The sequence below is a fragment of the Spermophilus citellus genome, assembly GCF_964194105.1.
Source record: "Spermophilus citellus genome assembly, chromosome: 4".
NCBI lineage: Eukaryota > Metazoa > Chordata > Mammalia > Rodentia > Sciuridae > Spermophilus > Spermophilus citellus.
Genome location: NC_138185.1, coordinates 130,992,889 through 131,018,347, shown reverse-complemented (window position 1 = coordinate 131,018,347; position 25,459 = coordinate 130,992,889). Strand labels below are relative to the sequence as shown.

The 25,459-nt window shown below is 38.9% G+C and overlaps 1 protein-coding gene across 2 annotated transcripts in view; it reads right to left on the bottom strand.

The window, feature by feature from the left end:
* The window catches only part of FBN1 (fibrillin 1), a 226,502-nt gene that overhangs the window by 109,747 nt on the left and 91,296 nt on the right, over positions 1–25,459 (bottom strand). For both annotated transcript variants that reach the window (XM_081290687.1, XM_081290686.1), the window contains exons 7-9: positions 12,060–12,257; positions 8,467–8,592; positions 458–583 (exon numbers count right to left, since the gene is read on the bottom strand). In XM_081290687.1, coding sequence (XP_081146813.1) covers positions 458–583; positions 8,467–8,592; positions 12,060–12,257 — 450 coding nt within the window. The remainder of the gene's footprint in view (positions 1–457; positions 584–8,466; positions 8,593–12,059; positions 12,258–25,459) is intronic.

The following is a 25,459-nucleotide window of genomic DNA, read 5'->3' as shown; positions in this document are numbered from 1 at the left end:
GCAAGAGTGCTATTTAATCAAAGCACTATTTTAGGAAGATAAATCTGACAAGATGGATTGTAGAGAAGCCAAGAAACAGGGAGACCAATTAAGATATTACTGCAATATTTCTGTCTTAAATTAACATAGACCCTAGGAAATGATGGAAGGTGGGGTTATAAATAGATAATAGCTTCAAGATTTGACACTGCACCACTGCACTGCTAATTTGGAGGATATTTGTAGTGTCTCTTGGATTATCCACCTTTCATAGGAGACAATGAATCCCAAAACAAGACCAGAAGATTCCTCTGTTCTTTGAGAGAGTGCTCTACAGTTCAATATATTTCCATAAATGCACATTTTTTTTTACTACAAATGAGAGATTATATGTCCCCCTTAACAAACTTGTCGAGAAAGATGTTCACTGCAGAACTGACTTATACAAACCATACATGCTGTCTATGATTAAACTTACCTACACATCTGGTACCATCAGGAGAGGTGTAAAAGCCAGGAGGACATTTACAAAAGTAACTGCTGACTGTGTTTGTACATTCACCCCCATCGCAGACTCCAGGGATAGTGCTGCATTCATCAATATCTGGAACATAATAAAGAGTTTCAGTATTCATAGAACAGTATAGAACTTCATCATTATGATTCACATATAATATTGGTCAAATCATGAGACTAGAAATAGCCATCTTTACAGAAAACCTGTGTAGAGAATAGTCCATTTCAAGAGTGAGTACTTCTTGCAGCAGATTTGCCCAAGGAGTTGGTCAAATTCAGGCAATTAGAACATAATAAACTAATTTCCCTTTAGAATCTAAGATTGTGTACAATTGTTTCACAAAGTCATGACAGCATGCTAATACTATAATAACATGCCAAATGTCATTTATTTTGAAATTCTGTTTTCCCAGTTCTCTCCATGTTTGGCATTGAGTTAAACTCCCCTACTTATGATTTTAAATTTGGCATCATTTCCACTTCCTGTACTTCTTTTCAACCTGATTTTCTACAAAGCATACATTGAAATCCTTCAGAGAAGACCTTGTGGTCTGGGTGCTAACCAAGAATTGACCATCGTGGAGGACAAGACTAAGGGTAAAACACAGCAAGACCCTGTCTCAAAGCATAAGGGTACCAACTCTGTTTTTGTGGGGGCACACCCAAACTACCATGATGATGGTTTTCTGTGGGTGTGGTAAATGCACACTTGATGAATAACTGTCATGGAGCTGCGTGCTTCCCCCAGATTCTATTCAAGGAAGGCCTTGCCCCAGTCGATGGAAGTGCTGCCAGCCCCTTCAGGGATCACCCAAGCTGTAGAGGGCTGCCTTGCCCAAGGTCACACCATCTCTAGGTACCCCATCTGATGACAGATAATTGGGAAGAGGAACAAAGGTCTGATCATTTCAACCCCACAGTGGACAACTCCAAGGCCACTCCAATTCTCCACTTCCCCTTGGGGTCAGCTGAGGCTGTTGCTGGGCCACACCACAGCTCCAGTTCACCTTCTCCATCTGCACAATTTTGTCCTTTCCCCTCTCTTCTGATCAAGGACATCACTGCCTAGTAGCATCCTAAATGTTACAGAGGCCAAAGCTGGGGTCAGCCCTCAAGGGCCCCGGTCATTGATCTCCTCTAAGGAAGCAATAAGTGTGTTCTTTGGGTCAAATACGACCATTTCCTTCAAGGGAAGCTTTCCACAGCCCAACTCACACATAGACAAACTTCAGTATGTGGCATCAGGAGGGGGAGAGATGAAACTGAGAACTTCCTGCTTGGGCTCCGTACCCCCTGATTTGCATGGTCTCCTCTTTAAAACAAATAGAGGGCTGTCTGGCCTGACCTAGGACTGGCTGGATTTGCCCCAAGCCTCCTAGGAATGCTGCAATGGTCAGGTTGACACCAGTGAAACTCAGAAAGGGTTAGGACCTCAAAATAAGAACATGTCTTCTCCAGTCTAGAGCTGCTCTTCATTTAAAAACCAAAATAGGGAGCCAAGCACAGTGGGCCACTACAATCCCAGCTACGTGGAGGTGTAATGTAGGAGGACTGCAAGTTTGAGGCCTGCATGGGGAACACAGCAAGACCCTGTCTCAAAGCATAAAATAAAATAAATAAAGCTGGTTGTGGTGATGCGTGCCTATGAAGGCCAGTGTCAGCAACTTAGTGAGATCCTGTCCCAAAATGAAAGATAAAAAGGTTAGGGAAATGGCTCAGTGACTAAGCACCCCTGGGTTCAATCCTAGTACTAATAATAATGATGACGACAATGACGATGATGATAAATGAAACAACAACAAAAAAAATAGGGTTTTAAGTGGATCAGATTTAAGTACATTCTACCTCAAGTTCACCCTGTTAGTCAAAAAGGCAGCAGTGACACTGTTTACAAGCAGTTTAACCTTTTGAAAAGCAAAATCACCATCCTTCCATGCTAGGCTAGAGGCTGAAACAAGCAATATTTCACTGCTGAAGTTAGAGTCAATGCTAACATAAACAACACTGCCATCGTGAATTTATGTAATGGTAGAGGTGCATACTCTATTCCAACATATATAAATTTCACTGGAGTGAAAAACGCAAAGAAACCACCAAGGGCAGAGCTGAGGGTTCTAGAATCAACATATTATCTCAAGGCGCATTTTTAAGACAGCTCCTTAAAATGGAGCCTTCTGTATTCCCCCAGCCACACTTTACTTAATACAAACAAAAAACCCAAACAAGACTATCAAAGAGCCTACAGGGCTCAAAACCTCATTTAAGAACAGAGAACTATAAGGCAAAGGTATCAAAATGTATCTTTCTCAAAACGTCCCTAGAAGTTAATGTCTGAGTCACAAACATCACAGGAGAGAACACTATCTATTATGAATACCTACCAAAACATCACATGAGGGGACATCATCTATTAAAAAGACTTTTTCTATCTATTAATATAAATAACTGCTATCATCTTTATTAAGTCAACTCAACATGTTTCAATAGCCAAAGAGGTAAAGGGACTGCATATATTAAAAAAAAAAAAAGACATTTAAAAAACAGAATTTGGCTAGATGGTGGAAACATCTTCTACCTGCTGGTTAGGTTAGATTTGTACCCTTTATTGAAGATAATAATAAAAGCAATAATAATAATGAGAGTTCACAAGTGCAGAGTACCAGGCATTGTCTAAATGCTGATTGGATATCAAGTCATCCAATCCCCACAATTCAGGTGTGACAACAGGACCTTAGTCCTACACCTCTGGTGCCTGGGCATTCCACAGAGATCTTCAGAAAACTGACATGGGTAAAATTTGAAATAAAAGCAAAGGAGTTCATCATTTAAAAATTGCTGCTAAACTCAAGTCTCCACTTGACCAGGGCTGGCGGGGGTCGGGGGTCAGGGGAGTCTCCTTGGGTACGTGTCTTTAGAGGCCAGAAGGTCACGAACATGTTCGAGTGCCCAGCTTCTTAATTCTCACTCAGATAAAAGTGGGACTAGAGCAGATTATGATGTTCAAAGCAGCTTAAATGACTTGGAACTTCCCTAATGTTCCCTCCTCAATGACATACTTCTTTCTTCAGGCACCTTTTGTCTTTCTACTTTCCTGAACCACCTCTTCTCCCATTATTTCTAAATGAAAAGTAAAAGTTGATCTCATTACGAGGCTGTGGTGGAGCTGCTGAGAGGAAAACAAAGCATCTGAAGGGGAATCACACTCTGATGCTCATTCATACTGATGTATTTATTCCCTCACGCTTACCACTCTGCATTTATCTCCTTTTAATAGAATTTCACGAATCCCAAGTAAGAGAGAAATTGAGAATGGCGACTTTTGCAGAGTTTCTGCAAGTCAGTCTATATCAAATGCCAGTTGTAAAAGTCAACCAGCTGGGGAGGCCGGCCAGCAACGGGGCTTGGCTGGGAAGAGCTATTACTGTGCTCTGGGCACCTGCTCCTGTCTCCTTGTGGTGGGAGAGAGGCAGAACTGCTTGGAAGTAGTTGTTCCTGGTAGCTGCCATGGCCTCATGGATTTCTTGATAGGACCCTGAGAAGAAGCACAAGTGGCAGGTTCTTTCCCTCCATAGTTGTCTTAAAATGTGCCATTAGATAATACGTTAATTCTAGAACCTTCAGTTCTACCCTTGGTGTTTTCTTTTCTCTTTCACTCCAGAAGGGAAGAAAAGAGATGGCATGGAACATGATTCAGTTTCAGAAAGGGCATCACTGAGACAGACACTCAGCCACCCAGAAGCTCTGTCCAAGACTGTGGACTTGACAAGGGAAACCAATTACCTGATCCTGACTGTCTAACTCACTGATGCAGTGAGACCAAAATAATAATAATAATAATAATAACCTAAAAAATGTGGCAACTGTTTAAAAGTCATGTGTGACACTAAAGATTATGAAGGCACTGAGTCTGTGAAATTAACTTTGTTTATTATACAAACTCAACCCAGTGTAAGAGGTGTGACTCAAAAGGAAACAAGCTGACTCCTCTAGCCTCGTGGAGAAGAGCATCAGCTGTGCTATTCTAAAGCCCCAACCGCGTATTCAGTTTTCATGGTTTCTTACTCATGCGGCATCAGTTAACTGATCACAACTTAGAAATAATATTAAGTGTAAAGGTGGGTTCTGGATGTGAAACTGAACAGAACCTCCATATATCTTCTTGTTCAACCTCCTCATCTGACAAATGAAGTAACTCAGAGATGGAAATTGATGTGTCTAAGATTATGAAGAGGACTAGTGATTTGACCAGCATGAGGGCCAGCTCTTCTTTATTCTCAGGGTTCTTTGTCCATACTGCAGAGATTTTATCCAACTAATTGTATGGAGAACTAGTTACCTGGAGCAGTAAGAGTCAGGGGCCTACAACCAGCTCAGAGGATGCAGCCTACCTGAAGCAATGGGTTAAACAGTCCCAGGAATTATTCTTGGTGCCTGAGAGAATAAGAGCCATTATTTTAGAAAGGGTAAATCCTGAGGTTTTTGGCTCAATATTAGGGAGTGCATGGACTTAAGAGCCACATTTTTTAAAAAGTCTTTTGCATCATGCAGTGCTATTCTAATTGTTAGAGGCTGGGCTGACGATAATCTAAATCCCAAAATATTAGTGGTTAATTAGGAATCCAAGGGACTTCTTCCAAAAGTAAAACTTAATCCTTTAATTACACTTTTTATTTCTTAATTTCCTCCCACAGTAACCTATGCAAATATGGACTTGGTTTCCAAAAGGAAAAGGCTCATGTGTTCTTTCAGTACATGCACCCTACAGTCATTGGAAAAATAAACAAAAAAGATGGGCATGAACTTAATTTCCCATTTTCTCAAATCACAGCTATAAATCTCAATCTTTTTCTTCTTAAATGTATGAAACTTTAATAATTATTTAATCAGTTCAGCTTATTAATTTACATTTTAAATGTACCTAAACTGTGCATATTTACATAAATCTTGGTCTGCAACATTTTATTTAAATTTTGGGAAAAGGACAATTATATAGGAAAAAAAGGAGATTTATGGAAAAGAAAGATCTCATAAAAAGTAACTCAAAGATAGACTCTGCATGTGAGGCATGATGATTAGGATCTTGTAGAACTGCTAAGACCAATTTGATTGGATTACTATAATTTGGATCTCAGAACGTTCTCCACAGGTCCATGTGGTAAGGGCTCCGTCCCTTAAGGACCAGCCCAGGAGGTGGTGGAACCTTTAGGACGTTGGGCCTAGTGGAGGGAAGACAGGTAACTGGGAGTGTGCCCTTAAAAGGGTTATTGAGACCTCACCCCTTCTCTATTTCTCTGCTGCCATGAGGTAAACAGGCTTCAACTACCAGGTGCTCCTGCCATAACATGTGTTCCTAGGCAATGGTGTCAACAGACTATGGACTAATACCTCTGCAACCATGACACAAAATTAACCTTTTCCCCTTTGAAGCTGATTACCTCAGGTATTTTGTCACAGTAATGGGAAGCTGAGTAAAACACAAGGCACAGAATGCCACAGTTATGCCTAATCAGCTTCCTGGGACACACAGAGGATCTCTTATCCTTTCAGTGGTTGTGAGCCAGATTTCCTGGGTTCTCTGTATTGATTATCTAGAGGCTAGCCTATGCCAACTAGTGAGGTGCCATAACTGGAAAATAGGAAGGGAATTGAAGGAATGGATTCAGCTAGCTAAGAGTTCTCAGAGGACTTTCTGATGACTTTCCTACCAGAGCAAGACAGGTCAACAGAGCTTAAATATCTTCCAGGCCAGAGTACATGCAGTACTAACAGGATATTCTAATCAAATATCAATTTTGCATAGGAAAATAAAAAAAGAAGGGGAAAAAATCAACCAAATTTAATGTAACAGTAGATGGCAAGGAAAAAAATGTCTAGCCAAAAGTATTCTGCTTTTATCTTGCTACTGATTCTAATATGAAGCTGGAAAAATTGTGTGTGTGTGTGTGTGTGTGTGTGTGTGTGTGTGTATGTGTGTGTGTGAAAGGATTAAGTAATTTTCAGGCTGAATTTTTGGTCCATTTGATTTACCACCATAATTAGTTTCTTAGCATAAAAGGATTTGAATCATTTTTCTTTCAGTGTGAGAATTAAATCTGTGCCTTCTGTCTAGTCCACATCCGTGGACCATTCCTGTTAACTATGTGGTCTGAGTAAAAATCAAGAGACAAAAAGTCAATTCTATTTGAGCCTGGAAGCTATCATTATTTCAGAAAACATGGTCTATACTGCTCCAACTCTTGAAGTTGACTGTATATCTTGGAGCTAAATATGTTAAATTGATAATTCTTAAAAATTTGAGACACAATCCACTGTTGAGATGGGCTCTGCATGTGAGAACCCTTACTAGTTCATTGGATAAACTTCACAACAGATATGTATGGCAATACCTGAAAACCTATACCATAATATTTTACAGAGTTCCAAATATTAGATAATATAGTTGGTAAAGTAGATATAATAGCTTTCATCTAGGAAAGAAGACTATACAAAATGGCTCAAAAAAACAACAGAGTGTGAGTCAAAAAAGGCCAATTTTAGCACTTTGCAGAACACTTAATGTACTACAGACACAGTCCCTTAATTTATAATGTCAAAGGATGGAACTAAGAGAGTTCTCTGCCCCTTTCAGTATCAACACTCAGCTTCAAACTCAAATCTGCAATAAAACTTCTAAAGTACATTCAGCCATAGAGAGTCAATTATACTGTTCTGTGAAACTTAAAAAAATGTTTTTAAGAAGGCTTACTTCAGAGGGAATTAAAGGATTTTTCACAGCTACCTCAAATAACTATGCATAACATATTCAAGAATGCAACAGTAATTATAAATTCTATGATTAACAATCTAAAAACAACTCTAACCCATACATGTAATTCTATCAGAGTTAGAATATTCCACTCAGGCCAAGTTGATATTTAATATCTGACATGTAATATATGAATTGCACCTTAAATTTAAAGCTGTCTTGTGCTGATATTATATACTGGGCAACCAAAAAAGAGGTTAAGGATTTCAGATTCAGACATAGAGCTATGAATGAACCATTCCTCATTGCTAGAGTCTAGGAATGAATACCACAGCAACTGTTTTCAATAAAAATGCATGCACCTAAATAAATCTCAGAGCACTCTAGGAAGAATGAGTTGAGAGCAAAGGAAAAAATGTTCTCTTCTGAGCTCAATGAGTGATGTAGCTGTGAGGGTACTACTGTTCCATGGCTATCGGACATTGCTATATGTAAGTTACATGAGGTCATCAAAGAAAAGAGAATTCAATGCCACCTACTTATTTTTCTGATGCTTCCTTCTCACAAAGAAATGATGACCGCACTTGGAAGCCAGGCCTCTTTATGCAAATAACAGTAGTAGCAAATATGAACACATCCTCTATAATTCACATTTTTAGAAGCCTGATCAATAAACTAAATGTATATATAAAAATGTACTCCATGTTCTTTTTTTTTTGACTAACATTAGAAAGGTTTCCATTTGATAGGCATATGTCATACCCCAGAAAATTCTAAACTTGTACTAGAAGCTTAAATGTAAGAGTTAACAGGTCTCCCCACTTCCCCCAAATGAAATACACATTTTTAACATGGAAAACATCAGAAGATATATCATTTTTAGTGCTATCTAATGATCAAATTTAAATTCATGTCTCTAGAACTATGCAAAAACATGTGTCTTGAACATTTTAAACCAAATATTGGTTCAAAAATATTTCATGTTTTAATATTTAATTTGATTCAGATGGACCTCTTATTTTGGGTCTACAAAACTGGAAAAAGCTGCAGGGTGTTTCTGGTTCAATGGCACAAAGGCATATTATTCCTGGTAGGAATATATTTACACTTTCATGGGGATGACAAAGACTGAAGGATTTAGGAGAAATTCGAAAACAAGCTTGTTGCTGATGAGTTCTGTCTGCCCTCCCCCACCTCCCTTGGCTGCAAAGCACGAGATTTCTTACCTTCACATTTTTGTGACACTTCATTAAATTTGTGTCCAGCAGGGCATTTGCACTCAAAAGACCCAACAGTATTAATGCAATTTCCTCCTTGACAGAGCCCAGGGATGGCCTGGCATTCATCCACATCTGTCAGATTTTAGAAGAGAGAGAGAAAGATTCATATAAAATTTATTGCAGAAGAAAATTTGACAGTTTGTCCACGATTATATTACCATATTTATATCAAGTTGTCCAACACCATATTTGGACTATGCTGGGAGAAGCTATTTCTCACAATTATGTTATATGAAATAAAATTTGTTATTAATATAGTTGGTCAGTAATGTTCTGTACTCTTTATTTTCCCACCTTCCATCTTTCCTCATACAGAGGATAATATTTGTATTAGCTTTTGTGGGTCTTATTGCAACAAAGTATGAGGGTACAATGATTTTTTTTAACTCACTGCCTTGCTTTAATCTCCAAAGTGGAAGCAATAACTAGTTATTGAAGAAATCCTTGAAATTAAAATGCAATCTATTTTTACAGTGAATCTATTTTTAAGAATTGTACTGATGATTTAGTTAGAACAATTGATTTCAGATATCTTAGGCTACAAGGACAGCTAATGTTTTTTTTTTTTTTTTTGTATAAATGAAGTGAGAAATGTCGTCTTGACATTCTGAAGAACTGTCTTGTGTGGTAAAAGTTCAAAAAATCAGGGCAAGCAGTGAGAGATGTTTCCCAGTGAACATGCCGTCCCAGCTGAAGCCTTCCCCTGCTGGCAGAGTACCTGCCAGAAGGAAGTTTTTAAAAGATAAGTCAGATCATGCCCTTCCCAGCTCAAAACTCAAGTCCACATTGAGTCCCAGAAAGTCCTCCATAACCTTTCTGCTCTCTGGTCTCACCTCCCTCTCTCCTTCATTCCCCTCGCATCACACAGTCTTCCTCAAATACATCCAGGGTGCTCCTGTCTTAGGGTCTTGTATTGGTGGCCCCTCTGCCTGGAATGTTTTTCCCTGGAAGGCTGTGTAGCTCATCCTGTTCCATCCTTCAGTCTCTGCTTCAATGCCACTGGAGAAGTGAGCTTTTCCTTGAGCAGTCAAATCACCACCTCTGGCCCCCTGACCCTCAACACCAAGTGACCTAATACATATGTTCGTTTTGTTTTGAAAACTCTTCAATATAAGCTTCCAAAGAGCAGAAACTTTGTCCACTTTATTTAATGCTCTTTCCCCAGCACCTAAGGACTAACCTGTGCTCCTCTGTGTAACCCCAAATACTAAACTTCCCAAAACAACATTAATCATCTTAGGCTCACTGCATTCATCTATGAAGACTGCAGAAGTACACACACACTCTCTCCATCTCTGCATCCCTTCACATCACAGAAAAAGACCCCCCAGTAAGTCCATGTGGGAGGACATGAATGGGTGTGACTCTACTTTGTGTATAACCAGAGATATGAAAATTGTGTTCTATATGTATAATGTGAATTGTAATGCATTCTGCTGTTATATATAACAAATTAGAATTTTTTTTTAAAAAAAGAGCCCTCATTGAAACATTTGTTTCCTCCTGTACTCTGTTCTAGAAACCTGGAAGACCAATGTCTTTAGTTTCATTCTTTACTGAGTAAGGAAGCCAGTGCTGTTTGTAAGGCCTTCTTCTGTGTTCTCAAGAAAAGTCACCTCATAGTGAAAGGAGTAAGAGCTCTTTATTCTGATACAAAAATATCACTTGTTGTTTTAAATGTTCTGACAAATGAATTACTATATTGAAATACAATTGAATTTTATTTTATAGCCAATTTCAGTTTAATCTTAAATTGGAATTTTCCATTCCCTTGATATGTTAAATGTTTACTAAAAGGCTATATGAAATCAAGATTTTTACATACAGGCATATCTAGAATGTCTTGCTGATCAAGATATTTGGCCAACAGGAAATGTCTATGAGGGCAACTCTCCCCTGGCTGTATGTTCCAAGACTGACAACAGAATAGGCTCCTCTATGAACCTATTTGCCAGCAACTCCTCACATCTGGCCCAAGGTCTGGGAAAACAGCAAGAAGATATCCCATGATGGTCCAAAAAATTAAAAAGCAAATAAATAAACAACAACAACAAAGACAATAACGAATAAAATGAAGGACTCTATTCTCCAAGTGGCAACCTAACAGTTATTTTGACCCCATGGGTTTTCACAAATTTTCTTATTTAAAAAAAAAAGCCTTTAAAAAATTCCTTAGATGTTGGATAGCAGTCAGAAAGGAACAGGAAGCAAACTGGAGAAAAATCCAGATTATACGGAATGAACATCAATCTAAAGAGGAGGCAAGTTCTTCCCACTCCCTGTCCCTCTCTGTCCCCACTTCTCAACACCCTAGCCTTGGACCATGACTCGATGACAGGCAGCTGGGCACTCAAGGCCTGCCTTTCTAGTCACTGTCAACAAGTTCAACAAGTTCATGGCTAGCTTCAGAACACTAAAACCAACAAATTCTTCAAAACTTTGGGCCTTTCTAAGAATGGGGAAAATAAGAAGGAATCAAACATGGCACTTATTCTTAATTTTATAAAATCCAGTGATCAAGCCCTTTATAATTTTAGGGCTCCAAAGTGACTTCTGGCTGCTTCGGATATGTTCAAAGGCATACAAAGGATTTGTCTGTTGTATTTGAAAGCCAGGGTGCAGGACTAGCCATATCAGATGTGGAATTTATCAAAGTATAATTTAACAGAGACCCACAAAACCATGAGACCAAGCTCAAGTTCTGCTTTATTGCATTTCACCCTTAGAATTAACATATAGAACAAAGCCAAACTATTATCTGTTCACCTCAGAAAAGCATATCTTGAATTTTCTGAAAATATTGCAACTGGCTTTTTAAAAAAAGCCCTGAAGACATCTAAGGAAACAGAGATAGCCTGAGAGTTTTCAGGCCCATCAGTTTAGTAGAATTGCCTCTGTTCACTTCCTCCTCCTTCCTGCCAGACAGCCAGACAATAAAAGAATTTGTACAGCTGGAGGAACAGGAATAAAAGCCAAAAACAGAGTAAGGGCTTCTAGGGGAGGTAGAAGAAGCAGCGAGCAGGCGACATCTGGGGATATTTAAAACTGTGAAACCAATCCTAATTTATTTCTGACTTGTTTTTAAAAAAAAGCATAATTTAGCATGTCAAATGTCCAGAGGAACAATTTTCTTCAGGTCAGTTAAGTACAACCCACGAGACCTAGTACTCAGTTTCAAATGAAGGGGGGGAAAAAAGAACAATATCATCTACCTTGTTCACCTATCTTGCTTTGTGCTTCCACACAGCATTGACATAGCTCACAGCACCACTGTAAACAGAATCACAGCACTCCTGGGGTCACAGATGCATGGAAACACAGCCTGGATCAGGGGGAAGCTGCTGGCAAGAAAACCCACTGAGACTTCGGCTTCTCTCTGGTGAGCTATGTTCCTAAGCCCTTAGCTGGATGTCACGCTATCAGTGAAACTGTGGGGTTATGTCTCTGACACTGCTTTTCCATTCTCCCTGACTCCACTGGAGAACATCTCTACAGCAGGTACGATGCATTCATTATCAACTCCATGAGCCCAGGTTTACCTTGACACGCTCCTGTGCGGATGTTTGGAATGAAGCCCCGGCGGCAGGGGTGAGGTTGGGCAGGACACATCTCACAGGGGTGGCCCCAGGCTCGGCCGACCGTGGCACAGCAGAGGGTTTTTGTGCAGACAATCCCGCTGAGCTGTCCCTGGCACATCTGGTTGCTGACCACAGTGAAACATGGACCTGTTCTGTAATCTAAAAATAAAGAAGGAGTCCATGACAGTTCAGAAAAGCAAGAACAATCATACAGAGAAACAGCTAGGCCCTGTCTTGTTCAACTCCAAATGGAGAATTGGATTCTGGGAGGGAATTGTACATCACTGACTCCGTATGAAGCCCTAGGCTGACCTTTCTACTTCTGAGCATCCGTTCCTAGCCACTTTGAAGGTGCCATGGTGAGGATCAGGTGAACTGGTAGAAAACTCTTTATAACTGTGAATTGCTGTAGAAATAGAACATTTTAATATTATTGTCCACTCATTCACTAAGAAAATGTGTGGTGCATACACTGAATCAGCCCTGTGCGTGACACAGATGCTTCAGTGAACTGGAATAAGTTTGTCGATTAGACTCTTCCCTTCCATGATCACTGCAGTACTGTTCTCAATACTCAGGAAATGGAAACGACCTGAGAGTCCACTGACTAATGAATGGATAAAGAATATGTGGTACATACACACTGTGGAATACTATTCAACCTTTAAGAAAGATGAAATCCTATCATGGGCCTGAAGTAGAGATCATCATGTTAAGTGAACCAAGCCAGAAACAGAAGCGAGTACCCCAGGATCTAGTTCATATATGTTGAATGCAAAAGGCTGATCTCCCGGCAGTTAAGAGTGGAATGGTAGTTTCTAAAGCTGGTGGTCGGGGGGAGTAGGGAAGAGAGAGGATGGCGAGAGACTGACCAATAAGTACCAAGTTGGTTGGGAGAAAGAAGTTCTGGAGTACTACTGCACAGTTAGTTGACTACAGATAGGTATAATGTTACCTATACATATAAAAAACTAGAAGAAGGTATGTTTAGAGTTTTCACCAAAAAGAAATGATAAGTGTTTGAGGAGATAGATAGGTTTAACCTGGTTTAAACATGATACAATATGTAGATGTATTAAAACTTCACATTACCACATTACTAGGGACTATTTTTATATTTATGTGTACCAGTTAAGAAATTAAATGACAGAGAATAAATGCCCGCCTTCTAAGAGCTTATAGCCTGTTTTTATTTGGGTGGGAGAAAGCAAAGAATTTCAAAACGTTCAATGAATCAAGTCATGGAACCTTCTTCCTGAGAATTTCTTGAACAAAAAAATGGTTGTTTCTTTTGAATTGGGACCATCTTATTTCAATAAAAATAATCAACTAAACAAAAGTTTCTTTTTTTTTTAGAAAAATGTACTCATATATAACACAACAGGTATTTAATATGAACAGTAAGGATGATAGGCTAAAGGACCATCTTAAAGCAAACAGGAAAAAAAAAGAAAAAAGCTAAAGGCACAGGAGGATTTCCAAGCACAGCCCTCTCCTTTTTATTTTTTGTTTGCCCTATAGGGAGAAGGTAGATCTGAACTCAGCAACCAACAAACAAGGAAGATTAAGGCGCATAGTGAGCACAGAGGAGGAAATCCAGCATGTGAGAGAACTAGGGCCCTTGTACTTCTTTCTGTTCTGCAGTGGCCTTGACAGATAGGGGAGGCAGGGCTAGGGCAGGACTCATAAGCCCTTTCTACCTCCCAACACTTCCTCATGTCATCTCTGAAACTGTAAAATGTTCCATGAGACTGAGGTTGACCTAAATGATCCCAAAATTGCTATTCACCACTAATTCTGCAGTTTTGTGAAAATCACTTGTCATGCTAATGAAACCACTGGGTTGTTCTTCTTTTCCCCTCCCTCCCTCCCTTCCTCTCTCCTTCCCTACCTTCTTTCCTTCCTTCCATCCCTCCTTACTTCCTTTTGTTCTTTATTCAAACAGTTCATAGGATTCAGACATGTAACTTACTAAGGACAACTCTTCTTTACAGTAGTGTCTGGAGTGAACCTCTGGTCACTGGCTTTGCAGAAATAGCACCTCCCCAAAGCCCATGCTGCAAGATCATCCTTCAGAGGAATTCCAAGCACCAAACTCCACCCCAGGAAAGTACACTGAAACAAGCTCTAATTATCATAGCACTTGGGAAACAGGCAGGATGGTAAAACACGAGTCCTCATATCCACATCTCCCCTCCTCTAAGCCAGCGTCTACCGGTGTGCTGTGTGCATCACTGATGGGATGCAACACCCTTTGGATTTTATTTTATTGTCATTTATTTGTTTTAATTTTAATTAATAAGAACTATAAATGTGCCATACTTGTGACTTCACAGATATGTATGCATGATGATGAATTTTAAAATACTTTATTTTTTCACTGCTAGGGATAGAAACCAGGGCCTCACACATGCTAGGCAAGTATACATTGAATTATATATATCCTTAGACCTAAAGACACTTTTAACTCAGTTTAAAGAAAAAATTTAAGGGTACACTAGCACAATAATATGCAAACTGGTAAAAAAGAAAAAAAAAACTGTGTTTATTTTACATGAATATCACCAGCCTTACCTTTCCAAAAAAACAAACTTAGACCCATTCTCCCAATCTCTACATCATCTTGCCATACCTAGCCCCATCGCCTGACAGAAAAGACAGTAATACATAAATAGGAAATGTAATTGTTCATATTGAACCACCTGATAGCATTGATTATATTATCATATATAAATTCATGTTTTTTTAATCACAAAATAAAGATTTTACTAAATATACAATTTTAAATATTTATTTTCTTGCACTAAACAGTGCCAACAACATTTCCCAAGTAATTAAATACTATTGCAAAACAATTTAACTGTTCTCATTTTCCATCAAGTTATAATTTATTCAATAATTTTCTTACTATGTATCATTTAATTTGCTTATAATTTTTCATTATTATACATAATGTTCAGTGTACACTGATGATGAAGTCTGTTGAGAATGAAAAATGTCTAGTTCATGCAACAGCCATCAAGTTTTTTATGATTCTACGAACTTTGTATGTGAGATTAAAAAGATTACAGCAGTGTAATCTTTTATTTAAAAAATAATTACAACTTCCTATGTTAGCTAACAAGGAAGAGAATTTAGCTTCATTTATTTCTTTCCTGCTAATTTACTGACACAAGTGCAAATGCTTTAATCAAACAGATTCATGTTAGCATGCCATTTTCAATCTATTTTAAAAAAGCATAATGGAAAGTGAACTTAAATTTATTATAATCTGTTCTTCAACACTTCTTGAATTTGTTTTCCCTCCTCATTTTGCCAAAATACTCTATGGAATTATATACGAGGTTTGCAAAAATTCAGGGTAGATGCAACATAGAGTTCTGTGAGTGACACCAGCAAAATCCAGGCACCCCGTGAAATGCCAAGAAAAATTCAATTTGGTCCTGTCTCACACTGGTTCATGATTTCAGATGTGATTCCTTGTTGGAAGATCTTCATAAAAGGGGGAGGAAAGAAACCTCAAGATTTTTCTGCTCTTATTTCAATAAAAAAAGCATCGGACAGGTATGGCACTTGTCAATTGACAACATACATAAAGTGTCTCCATAGTTCACAGGGACCTATCTTTGTTAAGTTTATTTGGGTATTTGGCAAATAGTTTGAGTATATGGAATAGAATTTATGGACTTCACCTACTTCCATGCTAGATACTTCTCACTACAGACAAAGTAATTTTGTCTGTAAAGAAAAAGGAAGAATTGGCTTGACAGTAAAAATTAGTGGCCGCGCACAGTGGCACATGCCTGTAATCCCAGCGGCTGGGAGGTGGAGGAAGCAGAGTAGGAAGTTCAAAGCCAACCTCAGCAAAAGCAAGTGCTACGCAATTCAGTGAGACTCTGTCTCTAAATAAAGTATGAAATAGGACTGGGGATGTGACTCAGTGGTCAAGTGCTGCTGAGTTCAATCCCCAGCACCCCACGCTCCACAAAAATAAAGATTAGCAAGTGAACATAAATATACTCGAGACTCATATTTTTACTAAAAATTTCTGATTGGAGAGAAGTATAATGTGGATAAAATATATTTGGAGATAAAAATCTCTTGGAAATGTGTGTTAACGTGGTTTTCAAATGTCATTCCGATTTGGCGGCATATGCTTTTTGTCCTGCACTTCATTCAGTTTGCCAAAGTTTTGCTGTTTTTTAGTTCAATACTCCAACCAGAGAAAGAAATCTGTCCACACTCCCAATTCTTTAGTAATAATCCAATTATTTACAATTATTCACATAGCACTTATGTGCTATTAAGCTAAATTTACATACTCTTTTTTTCTTTCTTTTATTTTCAGATAGTCCCAACACTGGACAAGGAATGTACCTAATTCAATGCTTGTATAACATCTGACTCATTGTTGGCTTCAATGTAAATCATCATTCCGAATGCAACTAACAGTAACTAAAATATAGTATTAGAACTACTTTCTATGTGCGAATTGCTCTACAATAACTTCTTTAAAAGACCTTCATGAACTAGGGCAACAGGCCAAGCCTTTCCAAAATTAAAATGAAATTTTAATTGTTTTTAACTGGCTTACTGCAGTGTGGCTGGTTCCAGGGAAATTCTGCCGCTACATGTTCCCATTCTGAGTGGTTAGTACAAGGACTTCTCTCAGTCCTATTCAATCTGTCTTCCAGGCTTGGGCTCAGACCATGCATCTGTGACCTCTGAGCTCAACTCACTCTCAGCTCTGCAGTTCAGAATGCTGTGGTTTACAGCATTATTTCACTTTCATTTCTAATCAGACTTCACCCTGAAGCCAATGCATCATTTACAGGGAAAGAATATTCTGTGGTGCAATGAATTCTTGTCACTCCTGCCCAGTCACTAAACCACAAACTGCAGGGAAGGCACAAGGATATAATTTTGGGCACTAGGCTCCAATTATTTTAAATCCTTCTTTTCATGAAAATTACAAATAAAAGAATGAGATATCAATTTATTCATGACAGAGAGGGTCACAATAGGCCTATTTCTCCCAGGTAAGTTGGTCTGTGGGATTTCAATACAACTTTCAGAGGAAGGAGTTCAGAGAACTTTTAGTCCAAAGGAAATAAAAAAAAGGCCCCATTATCATAATCCACCTCATAATAACAGCTGTTACTTCTTCTTCCTCCAGTCATCATTAACCTTAGGATATCACAGAATCACCTGGGGAATTTTTACAAAATACTGATTCCTGGGCCACACCCTTGTCCCCTCCTAGACTTCCCCCATAAAATCGGACAGGTGGCATGGAACCCAGACATCCAAATTTTACAAAAGCTCCCCAGGGTGATTCCCCTAAAAGTCTCAAAATTCTCTCTCTCTCTCCCTGTTTTACTGAGGAGTGCTAATGTTCCATAATGAATTGGAGATGTCTGTAAGATGGTTAACTGCTTACATGAAAGTAAAACCTTAAAAACATAAAATAGCCCATAAACTGGCATCACTGACTTCAACATAACCCAGTATTTCTTCACTAGGATGGACATTCTAATCACGGCAAAATAATATTCATTTCCAAAATGTTGCTCTCTTATGAAACTTTATTATATTCTTTACTAATTATAATAAACTACATTAACTGAAAACTCATCACACTAAATAACAAAGGCAAAATTTTAAAAGACTGATTGTCCACTATTGCATTGTTGTAATAATTAACTGGAATCCATTTCCAGTCTCCCTCCTCCTGGTTTTTCAAAGTGCATTGATATATATGACCTTGTGCCACTACCATGAATGTCCATGTACAGTACCTTCCCAGTGCTGAAGCTTGTAGTTAGGTTGAATACAATAATCAAAATTCACTAAGTCAGGGGCTGGGGTATAGCTCAGTTGGTAGAGTGCTTGCTTCGCATGCACAAGGCCCTGAGTTCAATCCCCAGCACCACCAAAAAAAAAAAAAAAGAAGAAAGAAAAAAAAAAGAAAAAAATTTACTAAGTAACATCATGAAAAATAATTCTACTTTAGCCACTGTCTCTCAAGCATGCTTTAACTGTCACTAAATTTAAAATAACTAAAAATAAAGCATAAGAATATGCACAAAATATTTCTGTTAGTACTTTCTATTTTAAATTTGTTCATAAATTAAAAGTATTATCACTATAAACTTAAATATAAATATTATTCAAAACTGCAGAAACAAGGTGGTTTGTTGTACACCTTTTAATCTAACATGCAGACTAAGCAATTCACCAAAATCCGGGCTGAAGTTCTGTGGGACCCAATTATGTGTGGCAGCAATTCAACTATAGAAAATTGTTACCACATTTTATTCTGTTCTATGATGAAGAAAACAGTAAGAAATCATGTTCAGGTTAAGAGAATATCTCAGTTTGAAATAACAATTTACCTGATATTATTTATTCCTTCATTGTAAATCCTTCATTACATTTTTGACTTGCATTTTCCCCCAAAGTTATCACTGAACTACGTTTACTAGAAAAAATGGATGGGAAATGGGTAGAAGTCAAATCCTGGTTTGGGTGACATATTACCATCAAGATAATAAAATCATAGAGGATTTCTTCATTTTTAATGGTCTGCATATCCTACTTCAAAGAACCAGTTGGCTCTGATTTATTCACTTTTAAAATGGCTTGTATGAAGTGCCACGTTACATCAAATTCTTTTTTCACCACAGAGCAGCAACTACTGAGCAGCATCAAGAAAAAAAATAACAGTGTCAGAGAACAATTTGATTTAGTTGCTCTGTTACAATTTCTTCAAAGTCACCAAGCAAAGAACATTCTCTACAATCTTAAAGCAAAAGTAAGAACATAACAGTACAGGGCTCTATAATCAATGGCATTAAATATAAATATTTCCAGATCAACCTGCATATCTTAAAGGTGCCTTATGAGATTATTTATTTTCCAATTATAAGTTCGACAAAAGGTGAACAAAAATTTCAGTGGATCTTAATGTTTTATCATTAGAGTATTATTACAAATGAGATTTTCAGTAACAGATCAGTAGCAACATCAAGTACTAAATAAAGGCCTATGTTAGTAAAAGAGCAATAAAAATAAATTTATTAAAAATACCCTACTGTAGATTCCACTATTGTGAGGTACCCAGAGTTGTCAAATTCTTAAAGACATCAGTAGAATAGGGGCTGCTAGAGGTTGGGGGACAAGGAGGAAAGGAGTGTTAATGTACAAAGAGTTTCAGTTTAGAAAGATTTTTCAAAGTTCTGGAAATAGATAGTGGGGATAGTTGTCCAAAAATGTGAATTTACTGAATGACACTGGACTACAAACCTAAAAATGGTCAAAGTTGTCAATTTCAGTACTTCAGTACACACACACACACACACACACACACACACAAATCCTACAACATAAAATTAAATATTTTTACTTCAATGCTTAGGTTCAAGAAGTAAACTTTACAACTGTAAACTAGAATCAAGGGCTTCTTTATTCACTCAACAAATATTTATGGAGCTACTGTGCTGTATTAGTGAGTAGCATAGCATGAAGTCCCTGCCCATACAAAGTTTATGATCTGGTATGGGAAGTAGCCAATAAACAGGTAAATACAATAAGAATAATTTAGATTTGAGATTATGATGTAGTCTACACATGAAATAAGTATGCTGCTATGATAGAGAGTGAATGGAGACTCCTAGCTTGGTAAAGGTGATTAGGGAAGACTTCTTGAGGAGGTGACATTTAAACCGAGGCCTAAGATGAGAACAAGTCAGCTGTGTAAAATGTGCGCAGGTGCTTTCCAGGTATGGGAGACAGCAAAAACAGTGGCTCTGAGCTGGGAGACAGCCTGGCTTCTCCAGTAATGAAAGAAGGCCACTGCGACCACAGCAAAGAAGGGGACGCCTCCTCGTTGGAGGATTAGGCAGAGACGGGATTATACAAAACATTCCAGGCCACAGTAAGGAATTTGGATTTGGCCCTAAATTCAACCAGAAGCTACTGAAAACATGATGTATTATTTTCAGATACTGCTCCAAGGCCTCCAAAGAGGACATGGGAAGGCTGGCAGGGAGGCTACTGAGGATTTGAGGTGAAAGTCGATGGTGGCTTGGCAAGGTTGATGGTATAGAAATGGAGAAAGCCTGGAGGTAGGGGATGTCCCTAAGCAACAAGATCAACATCGCTTGCTGATGGACTGGAGGTGAAGGATGAGGGAAATCAAAGACAAGGATGAATCGGGGCTTCTGGCTTCTGTAGTGGAGTATAGGAACACTCGTTCACTAACATGAGGAACTGAGGGAAGAGTAGACACTAACTATTTAAAGTCAGTATAAAAATTCTTCACATTTCACAGTAAAGAATCTAGTGCAGGGGGCTGGGGTTGTGGCTCAGCAGTAGAGCACATGCCTAGCACGTGGAGACCCTGGGTTCGATCCTCAGCACCACATAAAAATAAATAAATAAGATATTGTGCCCAACTAAAAAATAAATATATAAAAAAAAATCTAGGGCTGGGGATGTGGCTCAAGTGGTAGAGCGCTCGCCTGGCATGCGCAGGGCGCTGGGTTCGATCCTCAGCACCACATAAAAATAAAATAAAGATGTTGTGTCACCGAGAACTAAAAAATAAATATTAAAAAAATTCTCTCTCTCTCTCTCTCTCTCTCTCTCTCTCTCTCTCTCTCTCTCTCTCTCTTTCTCTCTCTCTCTATTAAAAAGAAAAAAAGAATCTAGTGCAGGACAGGAGGTTAAAATTGATGAGACTGGCCTTGAATGAAAATCTTGATGTTGTCAATCAAAAAACCTGCATGTAATAAAATTATATCTTGACTGTATGTTTTCACTAAATTTCTTTTACTTCCCTTCTTCTTTGTGAACAAGCATTTACTCTAATCATATTCAGATATTCACACATAAATGCTATGGATGAGAATCTTACTTCAAACACATTTGGCCAATTCTCACAGAAACCTGAGTGTTAAGTACACACGGTCCAGACCAATAATATGTGATAGAATTCTGGCGTGGTGGGTGGGATTGCCTCCAGAGGAACCTCGCTGCTGCTTTTGAAAATAACAGGGCATGGGAATCCAAGACCACTAGACATCTAGCTGCCAGCCCTGAGTTCACTCTACAGGAAACAGATACACACTCATTCCAGTGACATCATCAATTCTGAGAGATCTGGTGGAAAACTTAAAGTAAGGACAAAAGTTCAGTCATTATTAACCACCACTGAGAAATGTCTCATATAAATATGGGCTTTCTGTAATATCAAGCCAGATAACAGCAGTGAGATAGTCTAGATATATTGGCTGGCAAGTATTATTTCTAGAATTGGCCCCTTACCAAATATGCATTTGATGATGAGCATGTGGTATATAGGGAGTTCTGTCCTCTTTCCCCCCACCCTTCTCTCTCTCTCTCTCTCTCTCTCTTACACTCACACACACACCCTGCTGAAGTATGCTAACACACTATTAAGCAGTTCTCAAGGTGGCCCTCCTAGTCTCAGAACTTCGGAAAAAAATGTCTGATGAATGAAAAATTCCTGAGACTGTTTCCAGCCAAGTTGGAAGAAAGTACAAGCGTTACTCAGAACACGTGAGTGAACTGTGTAAAGGACAGGCATGGAAGCTGTGGGAACAGGAGAGGCAGTGGTACCCAAACCCAATTATGTAGGTTGAATTAGTCAATAAAAGAGGATTACTGAGAAAAAAATATGTGCATGCCCAGATATTAAAATATGACAGAAGGTGGATTTTCTGAGACCAGAGACTAAAAACATTAAACCCTCAGCAATGGGTTTTTGCAGTTACTTAATGGCATCCATTTTTAAGATCTGCTACATGGACTGAGAACATGTCACTAACAGGGCAATCATGGTGGCATCTTGTGACCTTCACAGAAACCTCCAGATTTTGATGTGAGTGGTGACTGTTTACAGCAGAGAACAGCAATACAAATATGCCTCTGTTCTTTGAAGTGAAGAATTGTCCCAGAAATCCCAGGTAAATGATCCGAAGAGTTAACCATTAATACTATGTAATATAGGCAGATAGGTCAATCCAGTTATTAGCCAGTTTTTGCCCACTGCTATCAGTTCATCTTATGGAACTGAAAAAAAAATTTAAAATTTTCTCTCTGAGACCATGAGGTCTATAATCATCCCATCGTATACTGTCGGACCACAAGCAGGGGACTGTGTTCCTCAGTTACCACTTGCCACTTGCTTGAGATTTACATCTGCTTGGCCAGACATTGGGGTTTCATCTAAAGCAGCTAGTTAGATATGTGTGGAAAGTGTATATGGTTAGAAAATAATAAAAGACAGCATTAAAAGTGGTTTAACATGCCCCAAGAGGCAAGCCAAACACCACAATTTTCTCCAACTGTGGAAGAAAAAACAACTTGAACCAGAGTTTAGCTTTTTGGATGTATTAACAGGTCTACATTATATTCCCTTGGATATTTATGAAGCATGTTAACAGTAATTAAAATTGAATTTTCCAAGCCTTTAAGAACAAAAGTTAGGAATACAGTATTAATGACCTTGGAAACTGTTATAATTCAATATAACATTATATTATCATCTTGTTATTAAACATTTAAGAGCAAAAGTTATGAATATAGCATCAATAACCTTGAAAATTTATAATTCAATATGCATCATATTCACCATACTGGAATTTAACTATTGATATTCAACTGACATTCAAAGTTCACAACTCCTACACAGAGCAAATGTTCTTAGGCTCTATATTTGTGTAAGTACCCTCTACTCAAATGTATTATCATTTTTTTTTGCAGCAGCAGTTCTATAGCTAAAAAGTAATACTGCTGGTTATCAGCACCTAATTTCTCTAGTCAGGGGTTTGTCACTTGAAGACCATAGTTTGGGGGTAGTAGGTCCAAAGATGCCCTGAATTTATACATAAATCCTATGAACAAGTTTGATAGCTATGAACACAATTTAAGTAGGCAACCTCATGTTCTCTTCCAGAAATTTGGAATTGGGATTAAGGGACACTGGCCTTTACTTCTGCTGCTGGCTGGAACCTCAGGTGATGTTGCCTTGGGAACCATGAGGTAACATGGATGCAAAGAAGTGCATTTGCATGGAGAAGGGACAGGAACATGGAGAGACCATGTCACTCGCAAGAGAGCCCCAGCATCGGGTCCTTGCTTCCAGCTGTTGGCCAAGCCCTATTTCAGGACTTCCTTCCCCAAGTTGCTTAGAAATCAGGATGCCCTGAATTCCTCATAACAAATTCCTCTTTCTGCTTAAGCTAGTTCCTTCCTTGAAACCAGCAGAATGTGATCCAATCCAGTATGTACCTTTTTGGAGGAAGAGAGTCTACAACTTTTACCAGATTCTTAGAAGTATCCATGACTCGAAACAGTCATAAAGCTCCACACTACTTAATAAGAAGTAATTACTGGAATGTGATACTAATTAGGTGACTTGTCCAGATCTATACAAAAGCACTTTATATTTTCTTCTCATTCTTGAAGGAGATTGAAAAATAAATACATGAATGAATAAAACACCTCCTAGCTCCCAGTTAGGAGCACAATCACAAAGAAACTAAAACAACCCTCCCCTCTAAAAAAAAAAAGGCCTTTCAGCTTTCACCTTCCCTTAGTTATAACTCAAAAGAAGACAGAGATACAGATAAATTTGCATGAAAGTTATCACAGCCACATATAAGTTGGTAGGTAACCTCAGCCACACACAAAATTTGGACTGATATTCCCCAAACAATGGCAGGCATGTTCTGATAATCTTAGCTCACCTGTTGGAGCAAAACATGGAGCAGGGGAGAACTGAAAGCAGTAGGCCCACCAGTCAGGAGGCCTGCATGGAAGGCTCAGGTCAGCAACTAATTGGCTATGCGTCTCTTTTTTTTTTTAATATGTATTTTTTTACTTTCGGGTGGACACAATACCTTTTACTTTATTTATTTATTCTTGTGTGGTGCTGAGGATCAAATTCTCTCATACATGTGAGACAAGTGCTCTACCACTGAACCACAACTCCAGGCCCGGATGTGTCTTGAGGAAGACATCTCACCTACCTACTGGGGTCTAAGAGGCCAAGTCCTGAACCAGCCAGATGCCAGGGTGAGCTTTCATCAGGCCTGAGCCAGGAGGGCAGCAGTCAGGCGAGGGAGAGTAGACTGTTTCTATCCTGCAGAAAGGGCGGAGTGTGCAGATGGATGTCTCTGACAGGAGCTCCTCCTGCCACAGACTTGCTGCTCCCACACTTCTCACTCTGGCGAAGGCCACTGCCATAGCCCTGCTTATTTACATAGCCACAGGCCTGGGTGAGAGGCACAGTATCCCTCTCATCCCACACTCAATCACCTGCAGACCCTGTCAGTTGACTGACTCAACAGCTTCTTTACCTGCCCCTCTAAACCCCACTGTTTGCTGGTAGTATAGACACCCTTTCCTATCACCCTGTAAGGGGGAACCTAAGTCGTGTGAGACAAAGGCACTTGGTACAATGCCCAGCTGCATCTCTGGCCTCTTCCTTAATTGCAGTCCCTCTCCAGAAGCACTGAGGGAACTGGCATTCCTCAACTTACGCGCCATTTCCTACCCACACATTTTTCCAAATGTTATTCCCTCCTCCTGGTATGCCTTTCTTCCCTCTGTTTTTCTGGCTAAATCCTCTTCCTGGAAATCCTCCCTAACATTTTCTCCTTCCTTCCTCTGTGGCACTAATCGCACTTCGTGATAATACTGATTAATATGATTGTCTTCCATCAGACCGTGAGCCTCTTTTGTCTCATTAAACTTTGTATCCCCTTGGCCTAGAATAGTTTGTAGTCTCCTAATAAGCATGCAAATACTTATGAATGAATAAATGACAATGAAGTATTTTTAAGTGAGTCTAAATCCTTACTTAATCTTTTACACTCTTCATTCCCTGTGCTCGAGGCATAATTAACTTCTTATGATTCCATGAATCAACCATGCTTAATTTGAGTCCTGGAATGCTGATCATCAATGTGGCAGTGAGTGAGTTACCCTTTGAGTCAGTTTGATCTACCTCCTAAGGTTGTCTGAGTAGTGAAAGGAACCACATATATAAAATACCCACCACAGTCCCAGGTGCTTCCATTTGTCCTCCCCAATTCCTCACATATGATGGCTACAGATGACCAATATATTCTGATGTTCTAAAAACAGATGATGCCACCAAATTTTCAAAACAGGGCCAAGATAAAAGTGACGTGCAAGCTGGGCTCTAACACAAGTCTAAGTCTGGATCCATGACAATCATGCTCTAAGACAAAAGACAGGTGAAGAACCGATCCACTTCCTTCACAAGCCACTTCCCCCTAGCCACCCTCAAGCTAGCAGTGGACATGTGC